Genomic DNA, 21,076 nt, shown 5'->3' on the forward strand with positions numbered 1-21,076 from the left:
GGATATGATTTGCCATGCATTTTTGGCTTTTGCTTTTTTCCCGTGTTTCTTGTATTTGGATCCATTGATTTTCTTAATCTGTGGGTAATAGTTTCCATCAAATTTGGAAACATTTTGGTCATGATTTCTTTAAATATATTTGTCTTTTCTGCCAGCCCTAGTCTCCTGTCTCTTGTCTCCTGTGGGGACTCCAATTATACATACATTCTACTGTTTCAAGTTGTCCTGTAATTTACTGATGCTCTGTTTAGCTATTTTTTAGTTTTTGTTCCTGTCTCTCATTTGGGACAGTTTCTGTTGCTGAGTCTTTAAGTTCACTTACTTTTCTTATGCAATGTCTAATATGTTTTAAATTCTGTCCAGTGTATTTTTTTAAAAATCATAGATGTTGTTGACTTCATCAGTGGAATACAGACTTGCTATGTATCTTTTTATTTTATTTTTAAAATTTTTTAAAATTTATTTATGATAGTCACAGAAAGAGAGAGAGAGAGAGAGAGAGAGGCAGTGACATAGGTAGAGGGAGAAGCAGGCTCCATGCACTGGGAGCCCGATGTGGGATTTGATCCCGGGTCTCCAGGATCGCGCCCTGAGCCAAAGGCAGGCGCCAAACCTCTGCGCCACCCAGGGATCCCACTATGTATCTTTTTAGTATCTCCCATAGTCATGGTCATGATACACTGTCCTATGGATTCTTAAATATAAGAAATTGCCTTATAATAATGATTTTAATGCTTTTTTTCTACTAATTTTATCATCTGTGTCATTTCTGGATCAGTTTCTGTCATAGGTTTTTCTCTTTTTTTTTTTTTTTTTTGGTTTTTCTTATTATTTTGAGTTCTATTTTCCTGCTTCTTTTTGATTAGATGCCAGACTCTGAATTTTATCTTTTAGGTACTAGATATTTTTATATTCCTAAAAATATTCTTGAGCTTTGTCCTGGCATGTGGTTAAGTTACTTGGAAACAGTTTGCATTCTTTGGGTCTCGTTTTAAGCTTTTTTATGTTGGACTAAAAGACCCTTTAGTCTGCAGTTAATTTTGACCCACTACTGAGACAAGACCTTTCTAAGAACTCTAATATCTCGTGAATGATGAAGTTTTCTACCCTGGCTTTTGGGAAGAGACTGTGTATGCCCAGCTGTCTGTGAGCTCTGAGCATGGGTTCTCTCTTATGTCTTCTTGTCCTTGAGTAAGTTTCCCCCAAACTCGTGTGTTGACAAGGGTTCAGCTGAATGGTGGAAGGAGCTCTCTCTGTGCGGCTCACTCTTGTCCAGGACCCTGTTTTCTCATAACTGGCTTCCTCTCAGTTGCCCTCAGGAATCTGATAGGGGTAACATCGGGCTCAGCTTTGTTTCTTTTGTCTCTCACTGTTCCACATTTCCTCATGGCTGATGTCCTGAGAGCCATCTTTCCCACCTATTTTGAGTTGTTTCCAGGGGGAGGGTAAGCCTGCTCCCCGTTATGCTATGTTGACCAGATGTGGAAATCATTCTGTCCTAGGCTTTAATTAAAAAATATTTTTTTAAAAAATTTTATTTATGTATTTGTGAGAGACACAAAGAGAGAAGCAGAGACATAGGCAGAGGGAGAAGCAGGCTCCCTACGGAGAGCCTGATGTAGGACTCCATCCCCGGACTCCAGGATCATGCCCAGAGCCATGCTCAACCAATGAGCCATCCTGGTGTCCCCCTCAAAATTTTTTTAAACAGAATTTTTTTTTTTTAAAAAAAAGGCCTTGTCCATTCACTCACAGTCTAAAATTCCAGAGATAGCCACATTCAACTTTTTCTTGGTATTTGTCTCTGGATGTTGTACCTTTCTCTGCTGCTCTGCCCAGGGAGACCTTCTCTGACACCCTGCTGTCTGAAACAACACCCTCATTCAGCTTTGTGTTGTTACCCTGCTGCCTAATTCTCCACAGGACTTTTGATTTCCTGACTTCACCATATTCATTCATGTGTTTATAGTCCGCCTCCCTCACCAGATAGAATATATGCACTTGGAAGCCTGAGCTCTTGCCCCTTTTGTTCACTGCTGAATCCCCAGACCCTAGAGCATCTCCTAGGTACATTGTAGTCACTCAGTAAATATCTGCTAAATAAATAATTAAATGACTGAATGCCAGATACTGTACTACATGCTTTCCCAGGAATTCCTAACTTAGAGGTGGCTAATAGCTACTAGGAGTTTGCCAAGAGAACAGGAAAAAGGTTTTCCAGGCAGCAGGGACAACATGTATCAGGAATTATTTAAAAAAAAAAAAAAGAAAGAAAGAAAGAAAGAAAGAAAGAAAGAGAGAGAAAGAAAGAAAGAAAGAAAGAAAGAAAGAAAGAAAGAAAGAAAGAAAGAAAGAAAGAAAGAAAGAAGAAAAAGAAAAGAAAGAAGAAAGAAAGAAAGAAAAACAGCTGTGGAATTCAGGAAAATAAGGTTTATTAAATTGATTCCGTTTCTTGCCTCACATTGTCCTAGAAATTCTAATTAACCAACTTCCTTTACAAGATATTTTCCCAGAACTTAAAAGAAGTCTGAATAAGATTAGGTAATATTGTACATTTTTAAAATGGCACCATAATAAAAATATTAGCATGAAAATGTACCACGCAGGGGGTGTGTGTGCGTGTGTGCGTGTGTGCGTATAACCCTCCGACCTTGCCACTCCCTTGAATTGAGTGACTGAAAAGTAGCTTTGGAACTTAGGAATGGAGCCATCTGGTCGATAGAAGGAATGACATTCCATGAGGCAGCCGCCGTGTAATGTATCTTATCCCTGGCCTTCGACAGGATGACCCAGTAGGTTGAGCCTTTCTGAGTCTTCTACTTTCTCCTTCCACGGATTCTGCAGGAAACATGCCAATTAAAGTGGTGGGTTTTATGATGAAGCCTCATGTAACTGGACTCAGAGCATAACTTCATTTCTTTCCTGCAGTTCAGCAGATGGAAAGTACTTCTACTGCTCCCACATTGTCCTGATTTAACTCTGAGGCCTGACACGACAAAGGACTCTGTATTCTATTAACCAAGCTCGTGTGTTGAAGCTGAGCTGCTTTTGTTTGTGTTTCTCAGGGTGTTTTCCTCATCCTATTCCTGGCAGTGTCTTTGAAGAAGAATTTTCTTTGGTGAATTAGTAAACAATATTTTTCTAAAAAATAGTATACATATATCTGAGACTTTGAAGCATATGGGTATGTTTTTAGAAGAGAGTATTTTCACTGGTTAGCCAAAGAAAAGTATTTTTGGAGAGGTTTCTTGAAAAATTGAATGTTAATATAAGGTATTGATTAAATTGGTAAATATTTACTATTTGCTTTAAGAAAAGCATGTTTCTTTTTCTTTTTTTTTTTTTTTTTTTTTTTGAAAAGCATGTTTCTTAAGCTGAGTCATACAATAGAAGATTTTCTGATTCAAAGAAGTGCAAATCTACAAATACATTTTGTGCTTGATGATATAATTTTGTCTTTTCAAAAAAGTCATATTATATATGAGGTAGAAATGTAGAGCCATAGGGGGTCTGTTTTCATAATGGTGGTACGTGACCTTGTTTTTTGTGTGTTAACTTCCGTTTTCTTTAAAGTTAGCATGCTTTTAATTCTTTTTAGAGTCCTGTGACCTCAACTCTAGTTTTTTTCCAGAAGGGCAACTGAAAAAAGAAATTAGGCTTACTAATTAATTGAACAATATTCCATCATCTTAATTACGTCCTCATCTTGCTCAGCAAAACAAGAGTCAAAGACAAACTCTTGAAAATAACCGATCACCTTCTCTTCCATTCTTGCCGAGCATCCTTCCCCTACCCGACCTTAGCATTGTGTTTTCAGGAGAATTTCACAATATTTCTCATCCCTGGCTCCCAGTCTTGACCCACTGACCTAAGAATCAAGAAAATGTCATGTTAGTGCCTACTAATTAGTGCACCCAGAGAGCCTTTTCTTCTGGCCTTTCAACCTTCTGGAGGTGAGAGCACAAGCTGTCACTGGCATCATGCAGGGAAAATGAGCCTTTACTACATTTTCCCTGTTTTGCAAACAGCAGAACAGGCCCAGCTGAGCCTATAGATGAATATGCAGGTTAGGAAGAAATTAACCTAAAATGCACTGCTGTTTGCCTGATTGTCTTAGAGATGACACAGCACAGCCGTCGTCATAATACCCATAATGGAATGCTGGGGCCTGCCATTCCTACCAGACACTCGCTGTTGTCAAAACGCTTTATTTCGATACCATCATACTCATTTGGTGAAATAATTCTAAGGGAAGAATGTGCTCTGATTAGAAAGTTAAGGAGCATGTGAATGCATTTAAGTTTCTGTTGTTTTTCGACACGTTAAAGGGATCCTTCAGTTTGTACTCACTAAAGCATTTGGCTTGAGTGCTCATTAATCAGTGCTGTTGGACGAGGGTCTCCTGAGCCTTCCGGGTTTTGGGGAATCAGCTACTGTAATTAAAGGGATGAAATATATCATGGTCACAAACTTACCACATCAGACCATTGAGGGTTTTGAACTGGTGGAATTAATCTTTTTAATTTTTTCTCCTTAGGTGTTTAAGATAGAAGTGCTAATGAATGGAAGAAAACATTTTGTTGAAAAAAGATACAGCGAATTTCATGCCTTGCACAAAAAGGTAACTTTTTTTTTTCCTTTTTTCCTCATATGGTAGATGCTGTAAGGTTAAGATGGTTTCCTAAGAGCGCAAATAGTTCTTGGAACAGTGTGATTTCTTCTATCATGATTTCAGTTTTCTTTTAAAATAAATTATTCAGTCCCTTAAAGGTGTGCTTTCTGGGTAGGCGGATTTTCTATTAAGATCTTTTACATAAATAGATGTGAGGTGATAAGCTGTTTGCAAGGTACTGCCCTGAGTGTTAGAGATTCACAGAAAATTAGACTCAGACCTTATTCTCTCCACGAAACAGACTTAACATGCTTTACAGAAAGGAAAGAAAGAAGCAGATAAAGATTTTCCAAGGAGAAATTTAGTAAAATCAACTTACACTTACATGTTCCTAGAAAAGATAACATACATGGCACCTGTATTCAAGGATTCTTTGGCAAACCTTTCAAAGGAGAACATGTACAATTCTTTTTGAATTGAATTGATCTCTACAAGATGGCTGTTCAAGTTCTTGGATTTATTTCATTAAAAGATTTAGATAAAAGAAATAAGAATACAGAAGAAATAGCTGAGTTGGGAGAGAAATAGTCAAGAATAGAAGAGTGAATATTTTTTATTTTCTACCAAAATTTAATGTTTTGTGGGTTAGAAATTACTACTGGGGTGCTGACATTACCTTAATCACTAGACAGAGCTTGTGAATACATATACGAGTATATGTGTATATACTCATATGCATGAATATATATATTTTATACACACACACACACATACACACACACATGAAAGTGTGCCCTAATTCATTTTCTTCACTTCTGTTCTTTTATTAGGTAAGAAGTTAGATGGGAAGATACTAAGTAAATATGTTAAGAAAGATAGTCTATTCGGGGATCCCTGGGTGGCTCAGCGGTTTAGTGCCTGCCTTCAGCCCAGGGCGTGATCCTGGAGTCCTGGGATCATGTCCCGCGTCAGGCTCCCTGCATGGAGCCTGCTTCTCTCTCTGCCTGTCTCTCTCTCTCTCTCTCTCTCTCTCTGTGTCTATCATGAATAAATAAATAAAATTTTAAAGAAAGAAAGATAATCTATTCCTTTAATTTCGTTAAAGACCTCTTAAATTTTCTGGGAACTGACAGCACATAGATGACATGATGGGGTGCTTACTCTGTATTAAAAATTCTTTAGTAGTTTTTTAAAAATTAAATTTCACCACTTTTTTTTTTAGTCAGAAGAATGGAATACTAAGTATAAACTTTAACAGGATATTATTGAGAAATTAGTGCAACTCATCCCCTCTGTATACTTTTCTCTTATGAAGGGATAATTTATATACATGTCATTCTTCAGTTAAAATTTTGTTAAATCCAGATTTGCTTCCAAGGGAAACAATGCACGTGGATGTGGACATAGACCAGATGTTGCTGTTAGCCTTTACAAAAGCTCCTACCAGGGGGTCTCAAAGAGGAACAAACCTGGAGTCTCTGACTCCATGCCTTCTCTGTTTTTGTCTGTTTGTGTTGCAGTGAAGCCGATTCTAGGGAGATTTCTTCAGGGTACTTCATGAAATAAATTCTTACACTAATGTTAAAACCAGAGCTCCACCCCCTGCTCAGCCTCTCAAGAGCAGAGTACAGACTAGGGGGCTTGTCACATGCCGGCTGTCTTCCTAACCTCCCAGCTCACCATGACCTCCACACAACCTAGCTGTCCTCACCAGATACTCCAGGACCAGCTCCGCACCAGGCACAGCTGGGTGACTGCCAATTAGGCCCGCCCTGAGCTTCTTACCAGTGCAGGGTCGGTCCTCTGGTTCTCTACCATGATCTTATTTTCTCCCCAGTGATTAGGGGCAGTTCTGAGATACTCAGAGTCAGAAAAAATTCTTAGGTTTTCTAGGACCTTTCTTCAATTTCTGCAGTTTCTGGTAATAATTTTAACCACGATTAAAGTCATATAATCAGGCCTACCAAAGCTGAGAGGAAAAATCCTCAAATTTCTCAATTTTGCATTTTTAAAACATCCTGACAGGGGCACAGAGATAAAAATAGCTTTGTGAGGCAGTTTTAGGTATGTATTTACTGACTTCTGTATTGGGTATTGGAGAGCAGAAAGCTGCCAAAAGCCTCCTTCACTTGCCCTAGTACAATTGGATTTGATTTGGCTAACAGGTTACTATAGAAGATAGTTAAGTCTAAATCATGATAAGGTGTGAAAAAAGAAGAAATCTGTAATCTTGAGTGTAAATGATGTTAAGAATTGAAATCAGCAAAAATTTACTCAGAATGCACAAGCTTTACTGATTGCTACTGCCATGTTGTACAACTTGACTGTTTTATCACTATTTTGATGGCCCAGTTTCCATATTTGAATTTTGTGATGCATTTTGAGTGTTATATTTTTATATAAAATATTTTCCTTTTAAATTCAGTCAAATCTCTTATTTAATCTTCTTGAAATACTCGACTATTTCTGCAGTATGTGTGGTTTGCCCTCTTATCAGTGTTCTGGTTTTCCTGACATTTTACATCATATTTTTTACTTGTTAAGTGTTGGGCCAGAGTCCCCACATTAATTCTGAAATGATATATGAGCTCTTAAACCAAGTGCTTTGCATCTTTAGAATACTAGCTACATGGCTCTTCTCCATATTCTACAAATGGACAGAAATGCCTCCTGGCTTGTCGTCAGGCTGATTTTGAGACAGAAACTAAGACTGTTACCCATTTCACAGTTCATCTGGTTGTCTAAGGAAAGTTCTTGATGATTATAACTTCTCCTCAATTTTTATAATTGTTCATATTAAAATACAAAAATAATATCCCAGTTGTTTACACTTTTCTTAGGTTTTCTTTTTTTTTAGAAACATTCAAGAGGTTTTCTTTTTTTCCCCCTTTCTAATAATTTTTAGACTCTAAAGCTAAACTTTGCAGGAAGTTTGGGGACAGGAAAAATAATACATTGTTTTACATATTTCTGCTATACTACTATATTTCCTATTTTCCTTTTCTTGATTTTTTTTTTAATTTTTATTTTTAAGTAGTTGCTTTACTGAGTCACAACCTATGATCAAAATCACAACCCTGAGATCAAGAGTCAGTTACCCCACTGGCTGAAGCAACCAGATGCCCCTCTTTTCTTGAATTTTTCATGGAAGCAAATAATTCTGTGCTAACCGTGTTCTTGCATGATAGTAACTATGGTGTGGAAGTTAAGTGTGTAGGCTTTGGAAGCAGAATGCTTCTGAGCCTGCCTTTACCTCTTCCTGAATGTTGAGTCCCTGGAGCAAGTTATGTGATCTTTCTGTGTCTCATGTTCCCCATTTGTAAGATAGGAATAATTACAGTACTAACTTCATAGGATTATTTTATGAGCTAAATGAGATTGTGTGCATCACGTAAAATTTCCAACTATTAATAGCCTTCATTAGATCTAATCTTTTCCATGCTCAACATGGTTTCTTTACACTAAATTACAAAAAGAAGTATTCTCTGTCAAAGGGTTTGGATGTTTTTACCGCCCCTTGATGTATGTTGCCAAATTATTTTTAAAATGGTTCTAGCAGATTAAAAACACAACTAGCACATTTGAAAGTATCACAAAATCTTGTCAGATTTGAATATTACCCGCCCCACAATGATACTTGTTTACTTAGCAAACAGTGTATGTTGCCTTGTTGCTCTTTTCATTGGTATGTTTTAAGTTCGTTTAGAAGTTGTATTCCCTCTTTTTGGAATTGTCTTTCTGCTGGAGTCTCATTTGCTTCTGTCTGTTAGTTTGTGTGGCCTGGTTTTTTTTTTTTTTTTTTTTTATTTATGATAGTCACACAGAGAGAGAGAGAGAGAGAGAGAGAGAGAGGCAGAGACATAGGCAGAAGGAGAAGCAGGCTCCATGCACCGGGAGCCCGACGTGGGATTCGATCCCGGGTCTCCAGGATCGCGCCCTGGGCCAAAGGCAGGCGCCAAACCGCTGCGCCACCCAGGGATCCCTGCTTCTGTCTGTTAGTTTGTGTGGCCTGTTAATAAAATGTTAGCCACTGGCTGAGAGTATTTTTCATACAGGACCTTATGGCTATGATATTTGTTTTAATTTACAAAAGCTTTAAATTGGTATGTTATCTGTGAGGTCAATTTTCACTCTTTCGGATTTTGGCTAACATCAGTCATTTCTTCCAGAGCTATGATGAGTATTTGATTCCATTTTCTTTCCTTCTTTTTTTTTTTTTTTTTAGATTTTAATTTATTAAAATTAAACAGAGACATAGACAGAGGGAGAAGCAGGCTCCCTATGGGGAGCCTGATGTGGGACTCGATCCAAGGATCCCGGAATTAACAATCTGAGCCAAAGGGAGACACTCAACCACTGAGCCACCCAGATGCCCCTGATTCCATTTTCTTTTAGCTTTTCTTGACTGATTCGTTTCATAGTGTGCATTTTGGACCACCTAAACCGGCATAGTGTTGACTGAAGTGCACACTCTGGGTACTACCCAGACACACAGAAGCAGAGTCTCTCTGATGGAGTCCATTAATCTGTCTGTTAAACCAGCATCCCACATGATGAGTCTCCCCAGTGCCTCTCGACATTTGACAGATCCTCTTGTGTGGTTGTATTTTTAGATGCATCTCTTAGGCCATCCTCCCCACCCACCCTTTCTCCATCACAGGCACAGAAGCCGCAAGGTTTGAAACCTTGGGGAATCTCTCCTGCTTTTCTCTTACCTCCCATATTCAGAGACTCACCAAGTCCTATTGACTCATTCTTCCAAATTTCTACAATATGTACTGCTTAACCTACCCCTTTCTTCTCTGCCCTCCCAAGCCAGAGTCTCACTATTTTGTAAGTATTGCTTTAATTGTTTTGACTCTTGTCTTCTGATTCACTCTTTGCTATAATTCAGTTTCCCTAAAGCATTATTTACATCTTCATCCTCTTGCCCAAATACATTGAAGTGGGTCCATATTGTCAACCTATCATGGACATTGATTCTCAAGGCCAGTAATCCTAGAGTTTCTGTTAGTTTGTTTTTACTGGTAGGGTTAATAACCACAAACCTAGTGGCTTAAAGCAATACACATTTATTATATATGGACAGCGTCATGATCCTCCTGGGAGGCTCTGGGAGAGAATCCATTTCCCTGCCTTTTCTAGCTTTTAGAAGCTGCTCACAGTCTGTGGCTTGTGGCCTCTTCTGTCTCTAGAGCCAGTGGTAAGGCCACTGCAGATTCTGATTCTGTCATCCTCTGTCCAGTCCCCACATCTCCCCTCTCTGACAGGGACACTTCAGCCTCTCCCTTGAGATTTGGTTGTACCTGCATAATCCCAGATAATGTCTCCATTTCAAGATACTTGATTTAATCCCACCCTTTGGCCATATAATGTGACACATTCTTAGGTTCCAGGCATCAGGACATGGACATCGTTAAAGAGAACCATTATTGTGTCAACCACAAACCCCTTTTCTGGTTGACCTTATTTCTCACTTTCTCATAAGAAGATAGCAGTGACCACCAAACTAGTCCTCCCATTCACCCCCTTGTATGAAAATCACTTTTTCTATCTTTGCCATGCTGAATGGCCTCCCTTCTGTGTTCTGATCCTTTCAAGCCAAAGTAAAACACTTGATGTTCTTTCATGTGGGTTTCTTTTTCCCTCATGTCTTTGCTCTTGGAACTCCTATTCCTTCATATATATATATATATTTTTTTTTTTTTTTTAAGTAATCTCTATGCCCAACGTGTGCCTCTTACGATCCTAATATCGTGAGCAGGCATTTCTACTTAGTTTAAAAAAATCTAGGAGATCATTAAAATTTAGTTGTCCCTAGGTCTTGTCCAACTAGAAGACACATTTTTTTATAAAAGGGACCATATATTTCTTTTGTATCTTCTTCGCTGCTTCCTAGTATTGGGCACATACTAGGCATTAAATAGGTATTGGGAAAATGGAATGTTTGGAGGACATTATGCATATTTCTGAATTACTAGAGGAATATTTTGGGTGACAAAAAGGGTTTTTATTGTGGGGTTTGGCTCACTGTAACTTCCATCCCAGGTTACACTGAAAAGTCCTTTGTAGCTCACCAATCCTAGGTGGGAACACCACCAGCATCACGCTGAAATCCTAAGCAAGCCCCTCCCCTGGTCTTCTCTCTTCACTCTTTGCATAATATCCTTTTTAAAAATAAAGTTAAATGGTTCCCTCCATACTGCTCAGGCCAGGCTGTGGTGACAGAGAGAGCCTTGGGCTTGTGTGTGCAGCGCCCCGTGCTACAGCAACACCTGCCCACATCCCCTAGAGACAAGCAGGTTACCACTTTGAATGGTGGTCCTTGAGAACAACTTTCCTCCCTTGGCCTCCAATCATGGGAGTGGGGAGAAAACTCAGCATGACCAACTGCTGAGCTTATGCCTTCCCAGCTGTTTGCTCCAGGCCAGAGGTTTCAGGGAAATATGGTGCTGATGCATTACTAAATTAAGCGTCTTCAATCTTGTTATTGCCTACTTTTGGCTTGAATAAAATATTACATTCTCATATTTAAACTAACAAAGTACACATTTCACAGGAATCCCAAGCCACCATATGGGGTTAAATCAGGAGTACAGCACCATGTACAGTGTTTCCAGAGGGAACCCTAGGGATGTAGGGATGCCACAGTGGAGTGAAAGAATGAATTTTACCCCAAAGGCTCCCCAGGTCTTTCCTTAACCTCTTTGTTCTGGTTCCTTCTTTTTATTCATGTGCTTGGGATAGGTATTTGTGTTCCTTTCTTAAAGTGGTCATTATTGGGGCATCTGGGTGGCTCAGTTGGTTGAGCATCTGACTCTTGGTTTCAGCTCAGGTCATGATCTCAGGGTCATGGAATCCTGCCCACACCAGGCTCTATACTCAGTGTGGAATCTGCTTGACGTTTCTTTCCTCTCCCTGTCCCTCTGCCTCCTCCCTACACTCATGCACACATGTGCGCACTCTCTCTCTCTCTCTCTCTCTCTCAAATAAAGAGATAAAATGTTTTTTAAAAAAACAGAAAATAGTCACCAGTTTATTGGTGGCATGTCTGTGTGGAGTAAGTTCTGAATATCTCTTTAATGGTATAAAAACGAGGGGATCCCTGGGTGGCTCAGCGGTTTGGCGCCTGCCTTTGGCCCAGGGCGGGATCCTGGGGTCCCGGGATCGAGTCCCGCATTGGGCTCCCAGCATGGAACCTGCTTCTCTCTCTGCCTCTCTCTCTCTCTCTATCATAATCAATCAATCAATCAATCAATCTTTTTAAAAAATGGTATAAAAATGAAAGGAAGGGGCACCTGGCTGGCTCAGTTGGTGAAGCACGCAACTCTTGATCTTGAGCTTGTGAGTTCAAGCCCCATGTTGGGTGTAGAGATTACTTGAAAATAAATAAATAAATATTAAAAAATAGAAATAAAAAGGAAAGGGAGTGATCACTCCAGGCACAGGGGATGGTGCTTGCAGTATTGCAAGTATTGTGGAATCTGGTGGCTATCCGCGTGGATCGGAAAGGCTGCGTGGCTGGACGCAGCATGCCCAGAACAGTTAATCATCCGATGGGATGGCAGAGGAGTATTTATCTTGTGAGCAGCTGAGCCCTGCTGGAAACATATTGTCTTGGATTTGTCTCTCCTCATCTAAAGCAATTCATTACTCACCTACAAATGCTGTCACAGGTCCCTGCAGCTATGATGATCGTCTTCCTCCATACTCCTGACATAAATAAAAAGGAAAAGTGTTTTCAGTACTGTATCTTCAAGATTTAAAAAAAGAGAGAGAGTGAGAGAGACAGATAATGGAGTTGATTTTCTATTTTACAATGTAAGAAATGTCATGATTCAGTGCTTTTAAAGGAAGTTTTTTAGGTTTAAAACTGAAACCGAATAAGCTTATTTACCACAGAATAACTTAGCATTTTTGGCTTTGTTTCTGTTTGAGAAATAACCTCACGTGGTATAGAGGTGAGATACGTATTTATTCCCTTAGAGACAAACAAATTGTTTCTCCCTCCCTCCCCTCTCTCTCTCTCCCCCTTTCCTCCCCCTCCCCCTTCCTCAATACTGGATCAGTCTCATCAGTAAATGAACAAGTCACAGCATTTCCTACTTAACATAATAAAGCCCACGTTTGACACCATGCATCCCTCCTGTGCTGCCCCATTACTCTCCTTTTTTCATAGAATTCCTTGAAAGAGAAGTCTGCTTTTCCACTTCTTTCTCCCTCCTTACCCAGTGTTTGATCCCTCAGCCTCACTGAGTATGGTCTGACCATGCCTGCTCCTTGGAGCATTTAGCTTCCCGAAGGTGCAAGTTTCACCCCTTGCTCGGTCACTGCCTTGCTTCTCTGCACGGCCTCTCAGAGTTGGAGGTCTCATCTTCTGTTTCAGCGTCCTGTTGCAGCGTAACAGATCCCCACACACTCAGCAGCATAAAACAAGACAACTATATCATTTCAGAGTATAAAACAAGACAACTATATCATTTCAGAGTTTCTGTGGATCGGGAGTCTGGGCATGGGTTCTCTGGATTCTCTGCTTAGGGCCTCACCAGGCATCATGATGCCTGGGTGTCACCAAGGCTATGATCCCATCCAGGGCTCAGGGTCCTTTTCCAAGCTCATATAGGTGAGGCTCAGTTTCTTGTGATCTTGGAACTGAGGGCCCTTTTTGCTTGCTGACTGTTGGCCAGGGGTGGCTCTCAGCTCTTTGAGGCCGATCCCCAAGTCTGAGGCATGTGTGTGTCACATGGCCATGCCGGCAATCCGCTAGGACTGGCTCTCATAAAAGGCAAACCTGAATCAGGGAGTGATTATGCTACCACAGTCACAGATGCCATCTTAGTCCAGGGGAAGGGATTCTGTAGCACATGTACCAAGAGGCAGGGATCTTGGGAGCTGAGGATCCTGCCATCAATCATAGTGATTGTTTTTTGGTCCATGCCAGTGGAGAAGCTCCCACTGTCATGTCGTCTAGTTCCACGGCTCTAGAAACCACCTATGTGTCTGATGCCCAGATCTATAGACTCATATCTACCTGCTTGCACTTTGCTTCCATTTGAATACCGCATGAGCATCTTAAAATTGCCAAAACCAAACAGTGGGTTCCTTTATGCCAGAGTGATTTTTGGTTGGATGTAATAGAAACTTGACTAGATCTCTTAAACAAGTGAGAGATGATTCTCACACTGCCACAAAACTAAAAGCAGTCAGTCCCAGTTGATGTAGCAGTTCCACAGTATCCATGTTCCGAGCTCCTTTTTGTCTTTCTGCTTTGCCATCTTTACCTTTGCACATACCTTGCACCCTTCTGGTTACAATATAGCTGCCGTCCCTCCAGCCCTTGCTTCTGCATTTCTGTCAGGAAGAAGAGCCTTTTTCTTTTTTCTTTTCTTTATGGCTTTCTTTTCTTTCCTTTTCGCCTTTCCTTTCCTCTTCTTTCTCTCTGAGCTAAACCAGAGCCCTACCCAGTAGACTTAAACTATTTCATTAACACCTCTGTTACATGGCCATCCTAATGACAATGGAACTTGGGAAATGAAGACCTTTTGCCCAGCGTGTTGGCATTCTGAATGGCATTGGGTTTTTGTTTTTTTTCAAAAAGAGGAAAGGAGTGAATATTGGGTAGGCAGCTAGCAGTAATAGCTGTAAGCCCTACTCATATAAGATTAGACTTTGCTACAAGTAACTCTAGAGCCAAAATAATGGTGGCATTCACAGATAAACACTTATTTATTTATTTATTTATTTATTTATTTATTTACTTATTTATTTAAGATTTTTTATTTATTTCTTAGAGTGAGCACAAGCAGAGGGTGGGCCGAGGAAGAGGAAGGAGACTCCCTATCCCGGGACCATGACCTGAGCTGAAGGCAGACGCTCAATCTACTGAGCCACTCAGGCACCCCACAGATATACCTTTATTTCTCCCATGTAAATGCCTAGGGCTGGTGTGCCTGTTTCACCGTCGTCAGGGACCCAGGCTCCTGTGGCTCTCCCGCTCTCAAGGGGAGGCTTGCCCCTCATCCTCAAAGGTGATGGCTTCCTGTCTGTCTAGCCATCACATGGTGGAGTCAGCCAGTGGGCAGAGGAAGGGAAAGAAGGAAATAGTCATTCCCTGTAAGAACACTGCCTGAAAAGTGCACTTACATGTCTTTGTACCTACCTTCTGCCAGAATTCAGTCTTAGGGTCCCACACAGCTTCAAGGGAGTTTGGGGAATGTGTCCTTTATTCTGGGTGGTCATGTACTCGACCTGAAAATCAGGTCTGTTCTGTAGAAGGGAGGGACAGTGGATCTGGGGAGACAACTTGTGCTCCCTGCCACTTTCCCTGAACCTGGTTTTCTACCACCTTTCAGGAAACAGCAGGCAGGTCATTCAAATACAGCTGCTGGGTGAAGCCACACACCTGAAACAGCTAGGGACCCGGAGTCATTCTGAGCATCTCTTCTTTCTACATACTCCCACAGCCTCTCCTTGTCCCCACATCTGCTGCCAGGACCATAGTTCGAATCACCATGGTCTCCTGCCTGGACTTCTTCTGCAGGAACTTCTGACTGGTCTCCTGCACTGACTCCTGCCCTATTATAGTGCTTCTTGCTGTGGGATGTAGCATGACGTCTACAAAGTAAACTTCTATCCAGTCATTCCCCTGCTGCAGATGTTCACTAAGCTTCCCATTTAAAATGATATGCAGTTTCTTACGTAGCCTTCACATCCCTCGTCAGACGTTCCCATATCACACCGGCCCCCACCTCCCACCCCATCCTGTTATTCTCTGGCCCCACCCTGTTTTATTACCTTGTATATTGTTTCTTGTCTGCCTCCTGGTATGTAAGCCCCATGAGGGCAAGAGTGTCTCTAGCACTGAATTAACATGTAGGAGGGGCTCGTTGTCTTCTGCTCCATGACCATCACCAGAGGCTTTTGCTTCCCCTTGAATTTAGCCTTTCTTTTCTTTTTTCTTTTCTTTTCTTTTTTTTTTAAAGGATTTTATTTATTTATTCATGAGAGGCACAGAGAGAGAGAGGCAGAGACACAGGCAGAGGGAGAAGCAGGCTCCATGCAGGGAGTCCGATACGGGACTTGATCCCAGGACTCTGGGATCACACCCAGAGCTGAAGGCGGGCGCCCAACCGCTGAGCCACCCAGGAGTCCCCGAGCTTAGCCTTTCTAATAGACAAAAGAAAATCTACTTTAACAAAACCTAAAATTTATTCGTCTTCCCCATGCTGTCTCCTGCATGGAATCAACCTTCTTCCAGAAACTCCCCTATTCAAATCCGCTGACCGTTTGCTTACCCCTAGAGCCACAGTTCTGTGGGCATGGTGTGCCCAGCTGTCCTTGGATTCCCTTCCTCGTGCTGATGGGGCAGAGCTGTTGGGTTGATCCTGTTCTTTCTCTTTGCTTTAATCTGTTTTCTGGAGTTATGTCCTCAACTTTCTTTGTATGAAAGAAGTCATAGGAGGTAAACTTTTTGAGGTCTTGAATGTCAGGAAATGCTTTGGATCTCCCACTTAATTGGTGATGGAAATACGTTCTCACGTTAGATCTTTGCAGCACTGATGTCCACCGTTGCTGATGAGAAGTCATCAGCAGTGGCAGCAGTTCTCCTTCTGTGCTCATCAGCAAATGTTTTCCTGTGTCTTCTCTCTGTCCTGGCTATCCTGAGAGCTCACAGATAAATGTCAGTAAGTGCGGGGCTTTCAAAGTATATTGTGCTGGCACGCAGTGGGTTCTTAATCTGAAGATCTGAATCAGGTCACATAATTTTTTTTTTGAAGATTTTATTTATTTATTCATGAGAGACACACACAGAGAGAGAGAGGCAGAGACACAGGCAGAGGGAGAAGCAGGTTCCATGCAGGGAGCCCGACGTGGGACTCGATCCCAGGTCTTCAGGGTCAGGCCCTGGGCTGAAGGCAGCACTAAACCGCTGAGCCACCCGGGCTGCCCCTCACATAATTCTTTTATTGTTTCTTTGAGTATTTCTTTTTTCCTTTATGGAATGCTTACTGGTTTTGTATTAAACTTCCTATATTAATCCTTCTGGTGTTTTTCTTTTCACCTAACTTTGCTCTCCCTCTCTTTTTTGTGGAGTTTGAGAGACATCTGTGCTTTTATATTCTACCTCTTTTAATTTTTTACTTCTCTGTCATGTTTTTAATTTCTAAAAAAAAAATCTCATTTTTTACAGCAATCTCTTCTTGTTTTATAGAAGCAATGTCTTCTCAAATCTCCCTGCAGGTACTAAATAGTTATCAAAGATCTCTTCCATTATTTTATTCCTCTGGGGTTTGTTGTTCCACTTCTTTTTCTTTTCTTTTTTTTAATATTTTATTTATTTATTCATAGAAATGCAGAGAGAGAGAGAGAGAGAGAGAGAGAGGGGGAGAGAGAGGCAGAGACACAGACAGAGGGAGAAGCAGGCTCCATGCAGAGAGCCCGACATGGGACTTGATCCAGGGTCTCCAGGATCACGCCCTGGGCTGCAGGCGGCGCTAAACCGCTGCGCCACCGGGGCTGCCCCTCCACTTCTTTTTCTAATCCTTTTTTTTCCACAGTGCTTTTTCATAGTCTTCACTCTGATAGTTAGCCTTCATTGCCCATCCAACTAGATGAATTATTCTTGGTGTTTGTCACTGGTACCTTTGCCTTGGCTACACAAGCCCGGGTCCTCTGTGGGGTGTGTCGGCTAGAGGGCTTCATCATAAGGAGTGAGAGGAGAGACCAGCTGTTTGCCTGGGGACCCCACGATAGGATAAGTAGAATGGCAGACACCATCATTCAACCCAGATGCTTCATTCATTTTCTTTAGGGACAATGACACTTCTTTGTGGGCTAGGGTTGGGTGTGAGTGCTAGGGACGCAACCAGGTTACTAGTGCCCCTGCTTGTAACCATGCCAGTGGACCAGCCATGACATTGTCTCATTCCTCTTCTTGGCTCCCCTCTCTTCTCATACTAGTCGTGAGCACAAAGCTCTCAGGTTGGCTGAGAAAACAGTGCTCCATGGTATTTGCGATCTCTTTCTTGAGGTGGTCTGGCCAGGGCATCCTCTGCTCTGTTATTTTCATTAACACACTCTCACTTTGTGTCTTATAGAAAGTTCTTAATCCCTCTCTTGGTGATACTTTTTCTCTGCCCCTTTGTTTTCATTCTTCTGAGTCCCATTACCTTTGGCTTTTTGCCTTTTCTTTTCTTTTCTTTTCTTTTTTTTCTTACTTTTTGGATGTCTATCAGGGTTAAATTCAGGTACATAAAACAGAAAGTCCAAATACCAGTACCTTTAAGGGGGGGAAAAAAGGATTATTTTTGTCTTCTCAAAAAATAAGTCTGGGGGGTGGGCAGTCCAGGGCTGTTGAGGCAACTCTTGGAAGTTTTCAGGCATGGCTGCTTCTTCCTTTCTGCTCGGTCATCTGAAACACCTGTCGTCTATCCTCAGAGTTGCTCCATGGTGGCTGATGGGTACTGCAGCACCAGCCATCATTATCACCTCCATAGGAAGAAGGTGCCAGGGGATGAAGGGATGGAGGCGGGGTGAAGTAGGACAGAAGGTGCAAGGCAGCTGAGCTGTTCCTTTTTTTAAATTTTAATTATTTTTTTAATTTCTCCACCAAACATGAGGCTTGAACTCACAACTCCAAGGTCCAGAGTCGCATGTTCCACCGACTGAGCCAGCCAGGTGCCCTGAGTTTGTTCCATTCTAAGAGTCCTTATGAAAAGCCCTTGGAGACTTCTGATTACCACTGTCTTCCACTCTCTGCAGAGGGGTTGGGAAATTTAGCTTTCTTGGCTGAATTTAGCTGGATACATTATTACTCCTGATAATATAGGAGCTCTATTGGTGAGGAAAGCAAGGAGAGTGAATTTGTGGTTTGCAGCTAGCACTTCCATGTTATTATTTTAATAGCACTCAGTGTATGGAGTGAGGGGGCAAACACAGGCTCAGCCTAGTGTCTTGAACTGGAAGTGCTAATCTGGGAAATACAGAGACTCCTTCTTTGTGCAGGTTAATGATAAATATATTCTTATGTACGGGAAGACATTTTCACTACACTTTTAGCTGCTAGGCTTTTGATTTGCTCTTGATTTGCATGTGTGGTAAAGGAACAATCCATGATGAGAAAAACCTTTGTTTCTCTTGAGTTTTTGAAACTTTGAAAAACAGTTTTGATTTTCTGAGCTGCTGTCTAGGCTTTTTACACTATGATAACCCTGCTCACACCCAGAGTCTGGACATTCAGGTGAGAACTTGAGTTCGAGAATTCCTGCCATAAGTTCTCACTTTGCTTTCCTGGCACCATTTCAAATAAGCATTTGGGGTTAAGCCCTTGAGAAGTTAGTGACCTCCATCTCAACCACCTGTAAGTGACAGGTGCTTGCTACCCTGCTCTCTTATCTCCCGCTTGCTCATGACCTGCCGCCCTCCCCTGCTTCTGGGATCTGTAATAAACCTTCTTACTCTACATCCTTTCTGTGGATATAATGAAACAGTGCCTTTAATCAGAATGAGCCCATGGGGTCCACTTCCCCAAACTGGGAGCTCAGAAGCTCAGGGCTTTTGCCTCTCCTCCAGCAGGTCATAATCTGTATATTCTTAATCCTGACACCAGCTCTGGCTTCCTGCTACACAGTAGGTTTTCCAAGTTTTTAATTAGAACATTAAACTTCATTCCATTTTAGTCGGCATATCAGTTTCACATTGCTGCTGTAACCTATTAGTGCAAACTTAGTGGCTTAAAACAAAACAGATTGATTTATTTTTATCCTTCTTGAGATCAGAAGTCCAAAATGAATTTCACTGGGGTAAATCAAGGCATCACAAGGCTAGAGGGGAATATTTATTCCCTTTCCTTCCCAGCTTCTAGAGATCACCTGGGCTCTAATCTTAATCCTTCTTCTATTGTCAAAGCCACCCATGTGGCATCTTCTAAACTCTCTCTGACTCCGACCCTCCTGCTTGCCTCTTATAAGGAATCTTATTATTACACTCAGCCAAGCTGGTAATCCTCCTTAAAATCACTCTATATTTAAGACCCCTAATTTAGTCACCTCTGCAAAGTAGTTTGCCACGTAAAGTAACATTCACAGGTTAAGGCGCAATGTCATAGGATATGCCTACCACAGACAGCTCTAACTCAAGTTCCAATAGAATTTTTCTTTTTTATGTGGTTCCTTCATACTGCTGCCCAGAAAGGCTGAGCTGAGAACCATGATGATTTTTCTCAAATAGAATTTGGACCTAATTATTAGGAGCATTGCAACAATCAGTGTTTCTGTTATAAAAATCTAAAGTTTATTCTATTACAGACTTGAGAAACTTTCCAAATGGTGTGGTCTAGTTCATATGGCATTTCCAGTGGGATGGTTATAAACATTGCATTTTATTTTGACTTTTTCTGTGAAATAATACATAGAAAGGCTTTTTGTCAGAAAAATACTTCTGAACAAAATTTCTTTATATTAATTGATTTTGGAAATTATAAACTACTTAGCCTCTATACAATGCATTTACTGAACTTTTTTTTTTTGCATTTACTGAATTTCTAATTTTTCAGGAAAAAATAATCCCAGTCTGAAATACTAGATAATATACAACAATAACAACTACCAGAAACACAAAACTCTTCTTCTAAAATCCGAACATTTAGGACAGCTAAGTAAATAGGGTTTTTAAAAAAATATTTTATTTATTTATTTATTTATTTATTTTAGAGAAAGAGAAAGCTTGAGTAAGGGGAGGGATACAGCAAGAGGAGGGGAGAGAGAAAGAATCTGATTCTGTGCTGGGGAGGGAGCCTGACATAGGGCTTGATCCCAGGGCCCTGAAATCATGATCTGAGCTGAAATCATGAGTCAGACACTTAACTGACTGAGCCACCATGTATGCACCCCTAAGTAAAGAATTTTTTAATAAAATTTAGATATAATTATATTTTCCTCTGTCTTTTTATTAGAGATAGTAGTAGTTCATTTTCTTTTATTGGCTTTCCCCCTTAAATTATGTCTTTATAATTGAGACTTTTTCTGTATTTTTTTCTGTTTCTGTCTTTATAGCTGAAGAAATGTATAAAAACTCCAGAAATCCCTTCTAAACATGTTAGGAACTGGGTCCCAAAAGTCTTGGAACAACGGCGACAAGGTTTGGAAACATATTTACAGGTAAGATGTATTTAGATCCTCAGTTTAATATTACTGTCTTAGTATTTTTTCTCAAAGCTAATAGATGAGATACAAAATAGATTAAGCAATCAAACATTCTAGATTAAAATAAAGAATGTGCAAAATTATAAATATGTTGTTAGTTGGTCCTTTTAGCTTTAATCAGTAATAATGTAGATTGAGGAAGTGAAAATTTCATGTACAGGTAGAAACTGATGTAAAGTGGGTCTGTCCATTTTTTAATTGAGCTCTACAAATTACTTAGTTTTTGTTTTTTGTTTTCTCTCTCAAGATTTGTTGCTTAATT

At 40.7% G+C, this 21,076-nt stretch overlaps 1 protein-coding gene across 2 annotated transcripts in view; it reads left to right on the plus strand.

Moving 5' to 3' along the window:
• The window catches only part of SNX24 (sorting nexin 24), a 159,977-nt gene that overhangs the window by 81,026 nt on the left and 57,875 nt on the right, over window positions 1–21,076 (plus strand). For both annotated transcript variants that reach the window (XM_038551968.1, XM_038551969.1), the window contains exons 2-3: window positions 4,538–4,621; window positions 20,665–20,769. In XM_038551968.1, coding sequence (XP_038407896.1) covers window positions 4,538–4,621; window positions 20,665–20,769 — 189 coding nt within the window. The remainder of the gene's footprint in view (window positions 1–4,537; window positions 4,622–20,664; window positions 20,770–21,076) is intronic.

This window comes from Canis lupus, chromosome 11, assembly GCF_011100685.1.
Source record: "Canis lupus familiaris isolate Mischka breed German Shepherd chromosome 11, alternate assembly UU_Cfam_GSD_1.0, whole genome shotgun sequence".
Lineage (NCBI taxonomy): Eukaryota > Metazoa > Chordata > Mammalia > Carnivora > Canidae > Canis > Canis lupus.